At 47.5% G+C, this 12890-nt stretch overlaps 1 protein-coding gene across 1 annotated transcript; it reads left to right on the top strand.

Annotated features, from left to right (window-relative positions):
* Positions 1 to 7799: 7799 nt before the first annotated feature.
* TMEM176B (transmembrane protein 176B) lies at positions 7800 to 12591 on the top strand. The gene is made up of 6 exons (XM_089299376.1): positions 7800 to 7892; positions 8269 to 8340; positions 9723 to 9833; positions 10451 to 10615; positions 11954 to 12073; positions 12499 to 12591. Exons 1-6 carry the CDS (start codon positions 7800 to 7802, stop codon positions 12589 to 12591), a joined length of 654 nt encoding a protein of 217 aa, XP_089155502.1.
* The last annotated feature ends 299 nt before the right edge of the window (positions 12592 to 12890 follow it).

Raw genomic sequence — 12890 nt, forward strand, 5'->3', positions numbered from 1 at the left:
TTTACTGGGTATTGATCTCTAATGGTTTTTTCTCTCAGCACTTCCTCTGGCTGCCATGATTTCTGGCGGGAAGTCTACGGTAATCAGGTAAGTCTTCTCTATAGGTAACGGGTCATTTTGTTGGGCTGTTCTCAGCAGTTTGATTATATGTCTAGGCTTATGTGTCATTGAGTTTCTTATGCTTAGTGCTCACTGAATTTCTTGAGTCTGTAGGTTTGTCTTTTTACCCAATTTGGAATATTTCCAACCATTATTGCTTGGCACACAAAAGGTGTATATAATTGTTCTGGATATCTCTTTAGATATATTTCCTTCCTTCCTTCCTTCCTTCCTTCCTTCCTTCCTTCCTTCCTTCCTTCCTTTCTTTCTTTCTCCTTCCTTCCTTCCTTCCTTCCTTCCTTCCTTCCTTCCTTCCTTCCTTCCTTCCTTCCTTCCTTCCTTCCTTCCTTCTTTTCTTTCTTCCTTTCTCTCGACAGGCAGAGTGGACAGTGAGACAGAGAGACAGAGAGAAAGGTCTTCCTTTTCCGTTGGTTCACCCCACGATGGTTGCTGCGGCCAGTGCACTGCGCTGATCCAAAGCCAGGAGCCAGGTGCTTCTCCTGGCCTCCCATGCAGGTGCAGGACCCAAGGACTTGGGCCATCCTTCACTGCACTCCCCGGCCACAGCAGAGAGCTGGACAGGAAGAAGAGCAACTGGGACAGAATCCGGCGCCCCAATCAGGACTAGAGCCTGGAGTGCCAGCGCCACAGGTGGAGGATTAGCCTATTGAGCCGCAGCGCCGGCCTAGATATATTTTCCATCTATCTGTAGCCTTCTTTGTACCCTCCGTGGGTGTCTTGTATGGGTCACAGCACTTGGCTTTCATGTCCTGTGACTGCCTCTTGGCTTTGCCCAATGGGAAACAGCAGGAGACCAGAGAGAGGTAGTGTTGGGTATATATTTCCCAAGATCCCCTACCTCAAGGTCACCCCAGGCTGACTGTGTCTGTCTGGGGTTCTGACAGCTCAAATCAAACATCCTCTCTGTGAACTTTCTCTGTCTCTGACTGAAACTCGGTAGTACTCTCTCCTCTTCCTTTAGGCCTGACTCATTGCAGTTACTAATCCCGGGTGACACTGTCACACTTTGCTACGCTTTGCTGACATCTTTTCAAACAGCTCCTTTACGTGATACTCTACAAATACCGCTTTGAGCGTGCTTGGACCCTCACAGGTAGAGTCGGTCTTGGAGGCCCATGATTAGCCTTATCCTAACTCTCATCCCCACCACTGCCAAGCTGCAGCCAGGAGCCTGTCTCTCCTTGGTTTTCTGGGTCTGTGAGTTTCTGATCATTTCTCTGGCTTCAGCTTCCTCTTGCTCCTGCAGAGGGCCCCCCAGGAAGTGGTCGAACTCCTCCACCTGCTGAGTAACCATCAGAAAGTAACTCTTCTGGACAAAGTCAGGTCTTGCAGTAAATTGGCATGGAGAGAGGGCTTCACACTAAGAAGGTGCACACATCTCTTTCTGCTGCTGCAAAGCCTGAAGGGCTTTTTTCTTAGTTGTTTCTTTAAGAGATACATACAGGGACTGATGTGCTGGCACAGTGGGTTAAGCTGCTGCCTGCCACTCTAGCATCCTGTATGAGCGCTGGTTCTCATCTCGGCTGCTCTGCTTCAGGTCCTGCTCCCTGCTAATGTGCCTGGGAAGGAAGCAGAACATGGGCCCCCACCACCCATGTGGGAGACTTGGATGGAGTTCCTGCCTCCTGGTTTTGGCCTGGTGCAGCCCCAGCTACTGTAGCCATCTGGGGAGTGAATCAGCCGATGAAATATCTTTCTCTGTCTCTCCCTCCCTTTCTGTAATGCTGTCTTTCATATAAATAGATCTTAAGAGACAGACTGTAAGGACTAAGCTCTGGAAACTCCTTTGTATTTGAAGCCTAAGTTCCCAAGACAGTGTACATTTTTTATTTCCCATCTTCCCTTTTATAGAAAATCATAATCAACTCAAGTATAAACTTCGTAGTGGTTTTCGTGTTGTAGGAGTAGTTGTCAGAAATTACTTTAACAGGCCGGCACCGTGGCTCACTAGGCTAATCCTCCGTCTTGCGGTGCCGGCACACCGGATTCTAGTCCCAGTTGGGGCGCCGGATTCTGTCCCGGTTGCCCCTCTTCCAGACCAGCTCTCTGCTGTGGCCAGGGAGTGCAGTGGAGGATGGCCCAGGTGCTTGGGCCCTGCACCCCATGGGAGACCAGGAGAAGTACCTGGCTCCTGCCATCGGATCAGCGCAGTGTGCCGGCTGCAGCGCACCGGCTGCGGCAGCCATTGGAGGGTGAACCAACGGCAAAGGAAGACCTTTCTCTCTGTCTCTCTCTCTCACTGTCCACTCTGCCTGTCAAAAAAAAAAAAAAAAAGAAATTACGTTAACAAAAGTTATCTAATGCTGCTGGAAGGAGCCAGCATAGTGGTTGGCCTTCACTACTATGTGCAAGTTTGCAGTTTTATTCCTATGAGAAAGTGGACAACATCCATTTGATTATTCCGGATACATTGCGTAGCGTTCACATGAGTTATTAGCTTTTAATTTTGAAGTTACCTCAAGCACAAGGAGTCCAAATGTGTAATTTTTATTGTGATAATATCATTAATAAGATAATAATAAGATTAATAAGAGGGTCTAAAATGTGTAGGGGCAGTTTTAACGATGATGATGATGGTGGTGGTGGTGGTGGTGATGATGATGATGTGCCTTCACCACCCAAGTGAAGAAAGAGAATATGCAGACTCCCGAGGACACTTCTCCCTTCCTCACTTACCCCTGCCATGAGGAAATGACCATCCTGGCTCGGGTTGGTGTAATTCATGCTTTTGTTTTCTTCTTGGTTTTGAGTCACCAGGACCGACTAGAAAAGACCAGAGGAGAACTTGTGTGTGTATGGGGGGTCTGAATGAGTGTCCCCAGCATTTCCAGGTGATAGGGTATGGAAGGACTTGCACATGGTCGAGGCAGTTCAAGTAAAATAAGAACCTGGCCATCCTCTTTTGGGTCCAGTGATAGTTGATAACACCCTTATTTTTCTCTCCTGGCCTTCATTTTATACCTGTTGCTCCCCTCCCCCAAACAATGTTCCTTCTATTGGCATTATTTTAAAGACGCATAACCGAATTTCAATGAACTGTCATCACGCTGTGTTTCCCAGCTTCTGCTCTGAGACTTTTCCTTCTCCAAATGACAGCTTTTATCCACAGCGTTCTGACAGGTCAAGCTTAGCTCTCCCTTTGGAGGTGAAAATGTATTAATTAATTAATTAGAATTATTTCTGACTGTGACAGAATATGTAAACTGACCCAAGTTTCTTTCTCTTATACACATGTGAGCAGGCAGCTTTTCTGTCTTATTTCTCCCCAGTGCATGAACTGTGTTCTCAAATCGCCTCATGGCCCAAGACAGCTTCCTCTAAGTCCTGGCACCACACCTGTAATCCAAGTACCAGACAAGAGGGTCCAGGGGCCCAAGAGCCCAGAAGTACAGCCTCTGCCCTAAAGATGCTCTGGGGAGGTGCACACACTATGGCCTCTGAATTGTCATTGCTTAGAATCAAGTCACCGAGGGAAGCTGGGCAATCTCTAAGTTATGTGCTCAGGTAATATCCAGGGGATCTATCACAAGAAATGAAGGAAGAAAGAATGAAGCTTGGGAAAAATATCAGTCCCTGCCGAAGGCCCCTTCATAGTTATTCTTACGAATTGAAGACTGTAGCTTCTGTGGTGTCTGTGCAGGTCAGCCCCACTGAGTGGTTTATATATCTCTGGTTTGCCTAATGCCTGTTCCAGAAGTTTGAAGGAGGGAGTTAATAGTCCCATGTGGGGGCTCTGTTCTAATTAATTTGAGGTGAGAAGACAAGATTTGAGGATTGGTGAATACTCTCTGTTCTCTCACATTTTAAAAAGATTTATTTATTTGTTTGAAAGGGAGAGGAAGGGGGAGGGGAGAGGGAGATGGGGAGGGAGAGAATCTTTTATCTGCTGGTTAACTCCCCAAACCGTTTCAATCACTGGGCTGGTCCAGGACCCCAGAACTCCATCTGGGTCTCCCACATGGACTTGGGCCACCATCTGTCGCTTTCCTAGGTATGTTAGCAGGGAGCTGGATCAGAAGCAGAAAAGCTGGGACTCAAACTAGCACTCCGATATAGGATACCAGACCTGCAGGTGGTAGCTTAATCTGCTGTGCCACATGCCAGCCCCTTTTCCAAATTTTTATTGTCAATTATTCTATTTATTTGATTGATCTATACTGTGGAGTGCCCAGGTTTTACACATTGCTATACTTATCCTTATCACTCAATCCTCACACTAGCCTGGGTTTTAGATATAATTATCTACATCCGCATTTACAGATGCAAAGCCTGTTGCTCAAGAGGCTTTTGTAACTGGCCCAAGATCCGGCTGGGGCAGCCTGGCTTGGTTGCCTTGCCTAGCTCTTCATTTGGGGATCATGGTACATCAGAATTGTCTTTGCTGCTTTTGACTTTTTTTTTTTTTAAAGATTTATTTATTTATTTGAAAGGCACAGTGAGAGAGAGAGAGAGAGAGAGAGAGAGAGAGAGAGAGAGAGAAGTCTTTCATCCGCTGTTTTACTCTACAGATGGTTGTAATGGCCAGGGCTGGGCCAGACGGAAACCAGAAGCCACAAGTGCTTCTTTTGGGTCTCCCATGTGGTTGCAGGGGCCCAGACACTTCTGCTGCTTTCCAGGCGCATTAGCTGGGAGCTGCATCAGAAATAGGGCGGCCAGGACTTGAACTGATGCCCATATGGGATGCCGGCACTGTAGGTGGCAGCTTTATCTGCTATGTCACAGCGCCAGCCCCTGTTTCTGATTTTTTTAACCTTATATATTAACTTGAGAATTAGCCAAATTTAAGATTTTATTGCAATTTTTATTGAAATTTATTGAATTTATGCATCAATTTGGAAGGAGATACCATCTTTACTAGGCTGAGTTCTCTCACCTATGAACAAGATGCTATAGTTTGGACATGATTTGGCTTTCCAACTCATGCAAATGTTTAAGTCTTTTTTTTAAAGATTTATTTATTTATTTAAAAAGGCAGAGTTACAGAGAGGCAGAGGCAGAAGTAGTTTACTCCCTAATAGCCGTGATGGCAGGAGCTTGGCATATCCAAAGTCAGGAGCCAGGAGCTTCTTCCAGGCTTCCATGTGGGTGCAGGGGCCCAAGGACTTGGACCATCTTCCACTGCTTTCCCAGGCCACAGCAGGGAAAGCTGGATTGGAAGTGCAGCAGCCAGGACTTGAACTGGCGCCCATATGGGATGCCGGCACTGCAGGCGAAAGCTTTACCTGTTATACCACAAGGCAAATGTTGAAGTCTAAAAGTCATGGACTGATGGTACTAAGGGTGAGTGCTTGATCCGATTATGGTGTTGAAGGCAGGGTCTCTGGGAAGTGGCTGGATGTGGTTGCTAGGGGTGAGTCCCGTGATTGAATTGTGGTGACTTTCTAAGAACCAACCACACGGAGTGTGAGTGTGATGCTTGTCTCTGCTTCCTAGGTCACCATGTGATCCTCCCTCTGCACATGTTGCCTCCACTGCCCTCATCAGAGGCTGGACCCACAGGGCTACCTAAGCTGACTGGGAGCCTCCAAAACCGTGAGCTAAAATAAATCTCCCTTCGTGAAGCAGTGTCTGTCTCTCAAGTATTTTAGTGGTGTAATGACAGGCTCCACGAGGAGAGCTGAGAGGGGTTCTCGGTGGTGGTGGAGGTGTCTAGTTCCCCCTCTGCACACTTCCCACAGGTGTTGGTGTTTTCCTTGCAGAGCCAGTGCTCACAATGGAAGTGTTGCTCACTGCTGCATGCCAGGAAGATCACCAACGGTCACACTGGGCTACTCAGGGCATCTGGCAGGCAGTAGGGGGTCTTTTGTGATTAGGGTGTGGATGCTCCTTTCTCTAGATTGGCTTGGAGTTGGGTGGAATGGCCCTAGAGGCTTCTTATTTCTCTTGTGCTCTTAAGACTTGACCTTGAGTAGAGGTACATGCTGAAGCTCGAGAGTCATCAGTGAAGTGTTGAGTGTGAGGGTGTTCTAGGCAGACACTGGCTTCAAGACTCAGCTGTCTGAAGTGACGCTTCTACTTCTATTGTGGTCCTTGAAAGTCTCCCTGATTTTTCTTTCAAAAGTTTATATTCATGAGTCCAAAAGGTACATGATTCACATTTTATCAGGCAGCTTTATATATTTTTCATGGGACAATTTTTAAATTTATTTCACTATTTGTTGGATGACCTATCTTAAATAAGTGATTTACAGTGTTATGTTATCTACTTTTTAATATTTCCAAGCATTCAAAACAAACAAAAAAATCTGGGGCTGGCATTGTGGTGCACTAGGTTAAGCCAATGCCTGCTAGGCCAGCAGTTCATATCAGAGCACTGGTTCGAGTCCTGCTGCTCTGCTTCAGATCCAGCTCTCTGCTAATGTGCTTGGGAAGGCAGTTGTTCATGGCCCAAGTACTTAGGGCCCTGCCACCCATGTGAGAGATCCAGATGGAGTTCTGGGCTCCTAACTTCATCCTCGCCCAGCTTTGGTTGTTGCGGCCATTTGGGGTGTGAATCAGTGGATAGAAGATTCTCTTTCTCTCTCTTCTCTCTCTCCTTCATACTCTCTCTCTGTCCCTCCCTCTCTCTGTCATTCTGCCTTTCAAATAAATAAAATAAAACTCTTTAAAGAATAAAATAAAAATCTAATTTTTTTCCCAAAGAAACCTTTTATTTAATAAGTACAAATTTCCTAAGTACAACTTTAGGAATACAGTGATTCTTCTCACCATACCCACCCTCCCAATCCCACTTCCACCTCTCCTTCTCCTCCCTCTCCCCCTCCCAGTCCCATTCTCTATTAAGATTCATTTTCAATTAACTTCATACACAGAGGACCAACTCTATACCAAGTAAAGATTTCAACAATTTGCATGCATGCACACACGCGTGCGTACACACACACACAACTGAGAACAAGTTTTACAGTTAACTCTCATAATACAAATCACTGAGGACAGAGGTTCTGCTTGGAAAGTTAGGGCACAGTGACTCCTTTGTTAACTTAACAATTAACGCTCTTATGTATAATGTCAGTGACCACTCAAGGCTTTGACATGAGCTGCCTAGGTTATGGAAACCTTTTGGATCCACAAACTCCTTCAGTATTTAGACAAGGCCATAAGCAAAGTGGAAGTTCTCTCCTCCCTTCAGAGAAAAGTACATCCTTCTTTGATGACCACTTCTTTCCTCTGAGATCTCACTCACAGAGATTTTCACGTAAAACAGTGTCTTGGCTTTCCATATCTGAAATGCTCTCATGGGCTTTTCAGCCAGACCTCTGTCCTCAGTGATTTGTATTATGAGAGTTAACTGTAAAACTTGTTCTCAGTTGTTGTGTGTGTGTGTGTGTACGCACGTGTGCGTGCACACATGCAAATTGTTGAAATCTTTACTTAGTATAGAGTTGGTCCTCTGTCTTAAGGGCTGAGTCTGAGGTCAGAGTGCTACTTAAAGTGAAAAAAAATCTAATTTTTAAGTTGCCAAACATTCACTTTCTTAAATCTGAATGGTAGGGAGCAGGGCACAGAATGTCAGCCTCCTTCATCTTTAAGCACTTATTTGGACCAACCTCAAAGAGGGTTTAGTTCTAAGGTCAGGCGGAGGATTAGCCTAGTGAGCCACAGCGCCGGCCCAACCACTGCTTTTTACCTTGCTTAATTCTCAGCCTTGACTGCCGTGCTTCTCTCTGGCAGGCAAGATGACCCAAAACACAGTGACGGTGAATGGAGTCCACATGGCCTCTGCACTGTCCCTGCAGACTGACGTCCACATCCGCATCCACCAGGAGTCAGTTTTTTTTTTTTTTTTTTGACAGGCAGAGTGGACAGTGAGAGAGAGAGACAGAGAGAGAAAGGTCTTCCTTTGCCGTTGGTTCACTCTCCAATGGCCGCCGCTGCAGCCGGCGCACCGCGCTGATCCGATGGCAGGAGCCAGGATCCAGGTGTTTTTTCCTGGTCTCCCATGGGGTGCAGGGCCCAAGCACCTGGGCCATCCTCCACTGCACTCCCTGGCCACAGCAGAGAGCTGGCCTGGAAGAGGGGCAACCGGGACAGAATCCGGCGCCCCAACCGGGACTAGAACCCGGTGTGCCGGCGCCGCAAGGTGGAGGATTAGCCTATTGAGCCACGGCGCCGGCTCAGGAGTCAGTTTTGACACAACTCCTGAAGCAATTTCCTTCTTGCCCTTGGGACACTGGCCCTTCCAAGGCCAGGATAAACTATGAGCAGCTGGCTGTAGGGGTAAGACTGGGGGGCATAGGTGGTGGGTTAAAGAGGTAACACAAGGATTGCAACTGTGAGTCAAATTCCTATGAGGAGGGACATGAGAACTCACTAGTTATATTGCATTTTGTCTGGGAGAAGGTTTGGGAAGTGTCCTTTTTTGGCTGGGAAAGAATGATCCACTTTTTCTCTGGTGCAGAGGGTCAGTGCCAGCTGGAAGAGGGAAAACAGGTAGAAGATTCTCTGGGGGTTGTTACTTCAAGTTCATTGGACCCATGGGACTGAGGGCTGCAGGTGCAAGGCGACATGCTAGGCACATCACGGAAACTACTGACAGAATCTCTAGGCAACACCTAAAAGTGTGCAGCCTCCACCAAAGGGGATGCTACACAAGTGACTGGAACCAATGGTAGACCGGGTGGTGTAAGAGGCAAGAGGCAGAAACCTGTGTCTGAGTCAAGACCTGTCAAGGTCTCTGCCAGCCCGATGGGGAGCTCCCTAAAAACCCTGTCCGTTACAAGAGTTCCTCATTGGGTGGGAATGGCTCTTGAGCTGTGCCTTGCTTAATCATGGGCTGGGGGCCATCCCCAAAGAGTGTGTTCTCAGCTCAAGAGATGGGGGGGAACTTTGAAGGAACTGACAACTGTAGGCTATCAGCAACCATACCTCTTTTCTTGAGCGGCTTATATAGTGGCATATCTTTGTAATTTATTCATTATTGATTTTCATGTTTTACAGATTTATTTATTTGAAAGTCAGTGTTAGAGAGAAAGAGATAGAGAGAGAGAGAGAGAGGGCTTCCATCAGCTGGTTCACTTCCAGATGGCTTTAACGGCCACAGCTGGGCCAGGCTGAAGTCAGGAGTCAGGAACTTGATCTGGATCTCCCATGTGGGTGGCAAGGACCCAAGCACTTGGGCCTTCTGCTGCTTTTTCTAGGCCATTAGCAGGGAACTGACCAGAAGTGGAGCCTTTGGGACAGAAACTGGTGCCCACATAGGATGCCAGCATTGCAAGCAGTGGATTTACCCACTGTGCCACAATGCTGGCACCCTCTTTATAATTTTTAAAATTAAGAGCTCGGATCAGAAGAAATAGGTTGGTGCCAGAATGTGAGGTCAGGTGGAGGATTTAGATGGGGTGATGAGATTCCCTAGGGAGAGTGAGGAGAAAAAAGTGGAACTCAGTGGGTGGGATTGACAGTGTTGAAGCTGGGAGAAGACAATGAAGGATAACCAGTCAATTTTGTAAGAGACACCAGGAAAGATCCAGGCCAGTGCAGTCACAGAACCATCCAGAACCAGAGTTGCAGAGAGATCAAGGTAGAGAAAAAGGAGAGGAAACCCACCCTGGGAGCATGGTACATGGGAAGGGGGCCTGACTTTTCATCCTGTCTTATAGGTGACCCAGCTATTGCTGGGGGTTGTGAGCTGTGCTCTTGGAGTATGTCTCTACTTTGGGCCCTGGACTGAGCTTTGTGGCTCTGGATGTGCCTTCTGGGTAGGATCTGTGGTGAGTAAGGACAAGGCCAGAGCTCAGTGGGAGGCAAGCAGTGATGGACAAGGAAAAAGTTCCTTTGGATCTAGACTGGAGATTTGGGAATGCTTCCAATGACCCAAAGTCTAAATGCCTTTTGCCATGAGGGAGTTGCCGTAGGGGCTAGGTAAACCTTCTCATTTCCATGTTAGCAAGGGTAGAGCAGCAGCTGTAGCTGGAGTCTCGCCTGTATGTTAGGTTTCCTTGCTTGTCTTTTGGATTTTCATTCTATTTGGCAGTTCTGGGAACTACTGGAGGTAGGATGATGAGAGATCAGGGGAGTAAACTGGAGGTCTTTCTCTAATGTCTTCTCTTCCCAGGCTGCTGCAGCAGGAGCTGGAGCCACTGCCCACGAGAAGTATCAGGGCAGACGTTCAGTGAGTCTTGGGCATTCTTTCTCCTCCACATTGTCTATCTACTCCCTCTTGAGTCTAGTTTTCAATTTTCTATCTTCTACCTTTTGGTTCCCAATATCCTGATGTGTTTCCTGGAGGGGAGGGGAGGGTTTCCTGGGACAGGAGCTGGGAAAGGTTTGAGGCTGGCACTTCTATGGCTGTACCATGGGGCCTGCATCTTGAACTTCTCTCTTCTAGGGCTCTGTCTTTGGGCTGTTCACCCTGGCTGGCATTGCTACAGCTACAGCTGCTGTTGTCCTCTGTGTGAACAGCTTGATTCAGCAAAATGATCGCTTCTACATGGAGATCCAGTCTGTGTGTGATCACCCACATCCTGTCACCACAACCATTGGGTATCCATGGGTCCCGGGAAGACGTTACCAGACTTACGATGTCATAGACTGGAGGAAGAATGAGTGCAGATCATCTATGCAAATGTGATGGTGAGGATCAGAGTCTGGGCTTCCAGGGACCAGTCACAATCCACTGCTCTCAAGAAATTAGGCACTGAAGGGCGGAGCTGTAGGTTCCTTGAGCTTTGGTGGTGGAGTTTTTAACTTAAGCTGGAGACATTTCTTAGACCCTCATGAAGATTCACTGAAAAAAAAAGGGGATGAAGATCAGAGACTAGACATGGAATGGAGGAGAGTATCAGGCACCCTTATGTTTGTTTGGGTGTGTGGCTGTCCTGGCTATCTATTGCCACATAACAGGGCACACCTAAACATAGTGGCTTAAAAATACAATTGATTGTTTCCACAGTTCTCTGGGTTGGCTCAGCTCAAATGGGCAGTTCTTCTTCTTCTTCTTCTTCTTCTTCTTCTTCTTCTTCTTCTTCTTCTTCTTTTTTTTTTTACAGATTTGTTTATTTATTTGAAAGGGAGAGAGAGAGAGAGAGAGATCTTCCATTCGTTGGTTCACACCCTAGATGGTCAGGGTTGGGCAAGACTGAAGCCAAGAGCCATGAACTTCATCCAGGTCTCCCATATGGGTGCACCCATTTTCTGCTGCTTTCCCAGGTATAATAGCAGGGAGCTATATTGGAAGTGTAGCAGCCAGGACATGACTGGGTGCCCCTATGAGATGCTGGCATCACAGGTGGCAGCTTAACTCACTATGCCACAGTGGTGGCCCTGGCAGTTCTCAACTTGATTTTTCTCATGCAGTTGTGATCAGATGTCAGGTGGAGGTGGTCATCCCAGGGCTCCGTTAGGTTGGATGTCCAAGACGGCACACTCACATGACTGGCAATTGATCCTGACTCTTGGCTGGGAGCTCAGCTGGGCTGTCAATCAGGCAGCTACAATAGCTCCTCTATGTGGCTTGAGTGTCCCTTAGCCCAGAAACCAGGTTCTGGTGGGGAATATTATGTGTTTTGAGAGTTGGGAAATTAAAGCTGCCAGCCAGTTAAGGGGTCCCATGGCCACTGGCATTGTGTTATCTCTATGCTATTTGGCTGAAACAATAATGCACTCTTCCAGATTCTAGGGGGTGGAAAAATAGACTCCGTTTCTCATTAGGGAGTGGCAAGGTCACACTGCAGATCAGCAGGTGGCATGGAAGCTGTGGCTGCTCCATCCTTGGAAAATACCATCTGCTTAGAGGGGAAGCCACCTTGTGGGACAGACTGTGATGAAGTGGTTTGAACAGAATTAGAGGAGGTGACTCTTGGTTCTCTCTGCCTTTTTCCATTATCGTCAGGATTTGTTCCTAGGATTCTGTGCCCTGCTCCTGGCTGTCTGTATCCTGGAGGTCCTTGTGTCCTTGGTTTCCCTGCGAATGAGTCTTCAAAGCTTGTACAGCCAGAGCTTCCAACCTTTGGTGAGTTGTCAGGGAGGGGCTGCTGGCCAGTGTGTGTGTGTGTGGGGGGGCTTTGAGAACAGTGAGGTGCATCAGGGCCAGGAGCCCCCTTATCTGAGGCCATGCCCATCTTTCAGTTTTCCTCCTCTCTTGACCCTTCCTTTCGCTGTCTGGAGAATGTGAACCCATTACTGTGTCCTGTGCTAACTTCTGTCTGCCCTGTGCGTCTCCACAGCTTCCCCCCTCTCTCTTGGGTTGTATCTGGGTATTTGTCAGATTCCCTTTCCTCTGCCACCTGGTCTTTCCTGCTCGATCCCAGCTTCCCGTTGCTGCTTTCTTTCCCTCCTTTTTTTCTCTTTCTTGTTTTCAAATTCTGTAACGTAACTCTGCCCCCATGTTTTCTCTCTCAGTGTTTGATTTTTTCCCCCATTTCTCTCTCTTTTTAGGATAAAGAAGGGTCTGAGAAGAAGCTACTGGGGGAGAATTTAGTGCCTCCCTCCCCATTCAAAGAGAAGACCCTGGCTATCATTATCCTGTGAGCTGCCAAAGGCCTTGCTTGAAGTTCATCGTGTCGTGTCCTGAGCAGCCCAGTGCCCAAGGGGAGGACAGAACACTCTCCCCAGAGCCCTCAGACTTGCTTCTCCCTTGTCCAACCCCTCTGTTTCCTTCTCTTCCCACTATCCTCACCTACCATGCCCAACCCACTGTCCTCAGCTCAATGGACAGGCATTTTGTACTGTTCCTCGTACTTACTAAAAATAGAAACAACCAGGAAAACAATTTGCACAGAAAAGACATGGCCGCCTTTGGTTTAAGCACTCGTGTTCTGGGAAAGGCC

This window comes from Oryctolagus cuniculus, chromosome 7 (assembly GCF_051225735.1).
Source record: "Oryctolagus cuniculus isolate XC-2025 breed Fujian yellow rabbit chromosome 7, ASM5122573v1, whole genome shotgun sequence".
In the NCBI taxonomy this organism is placed as follows: Eukaryota; Metazoa; Chordata; class Mammalia; order Lagomorpha; family Leporidae; genus Oryctolagus; species Oryctolagus cuniculus.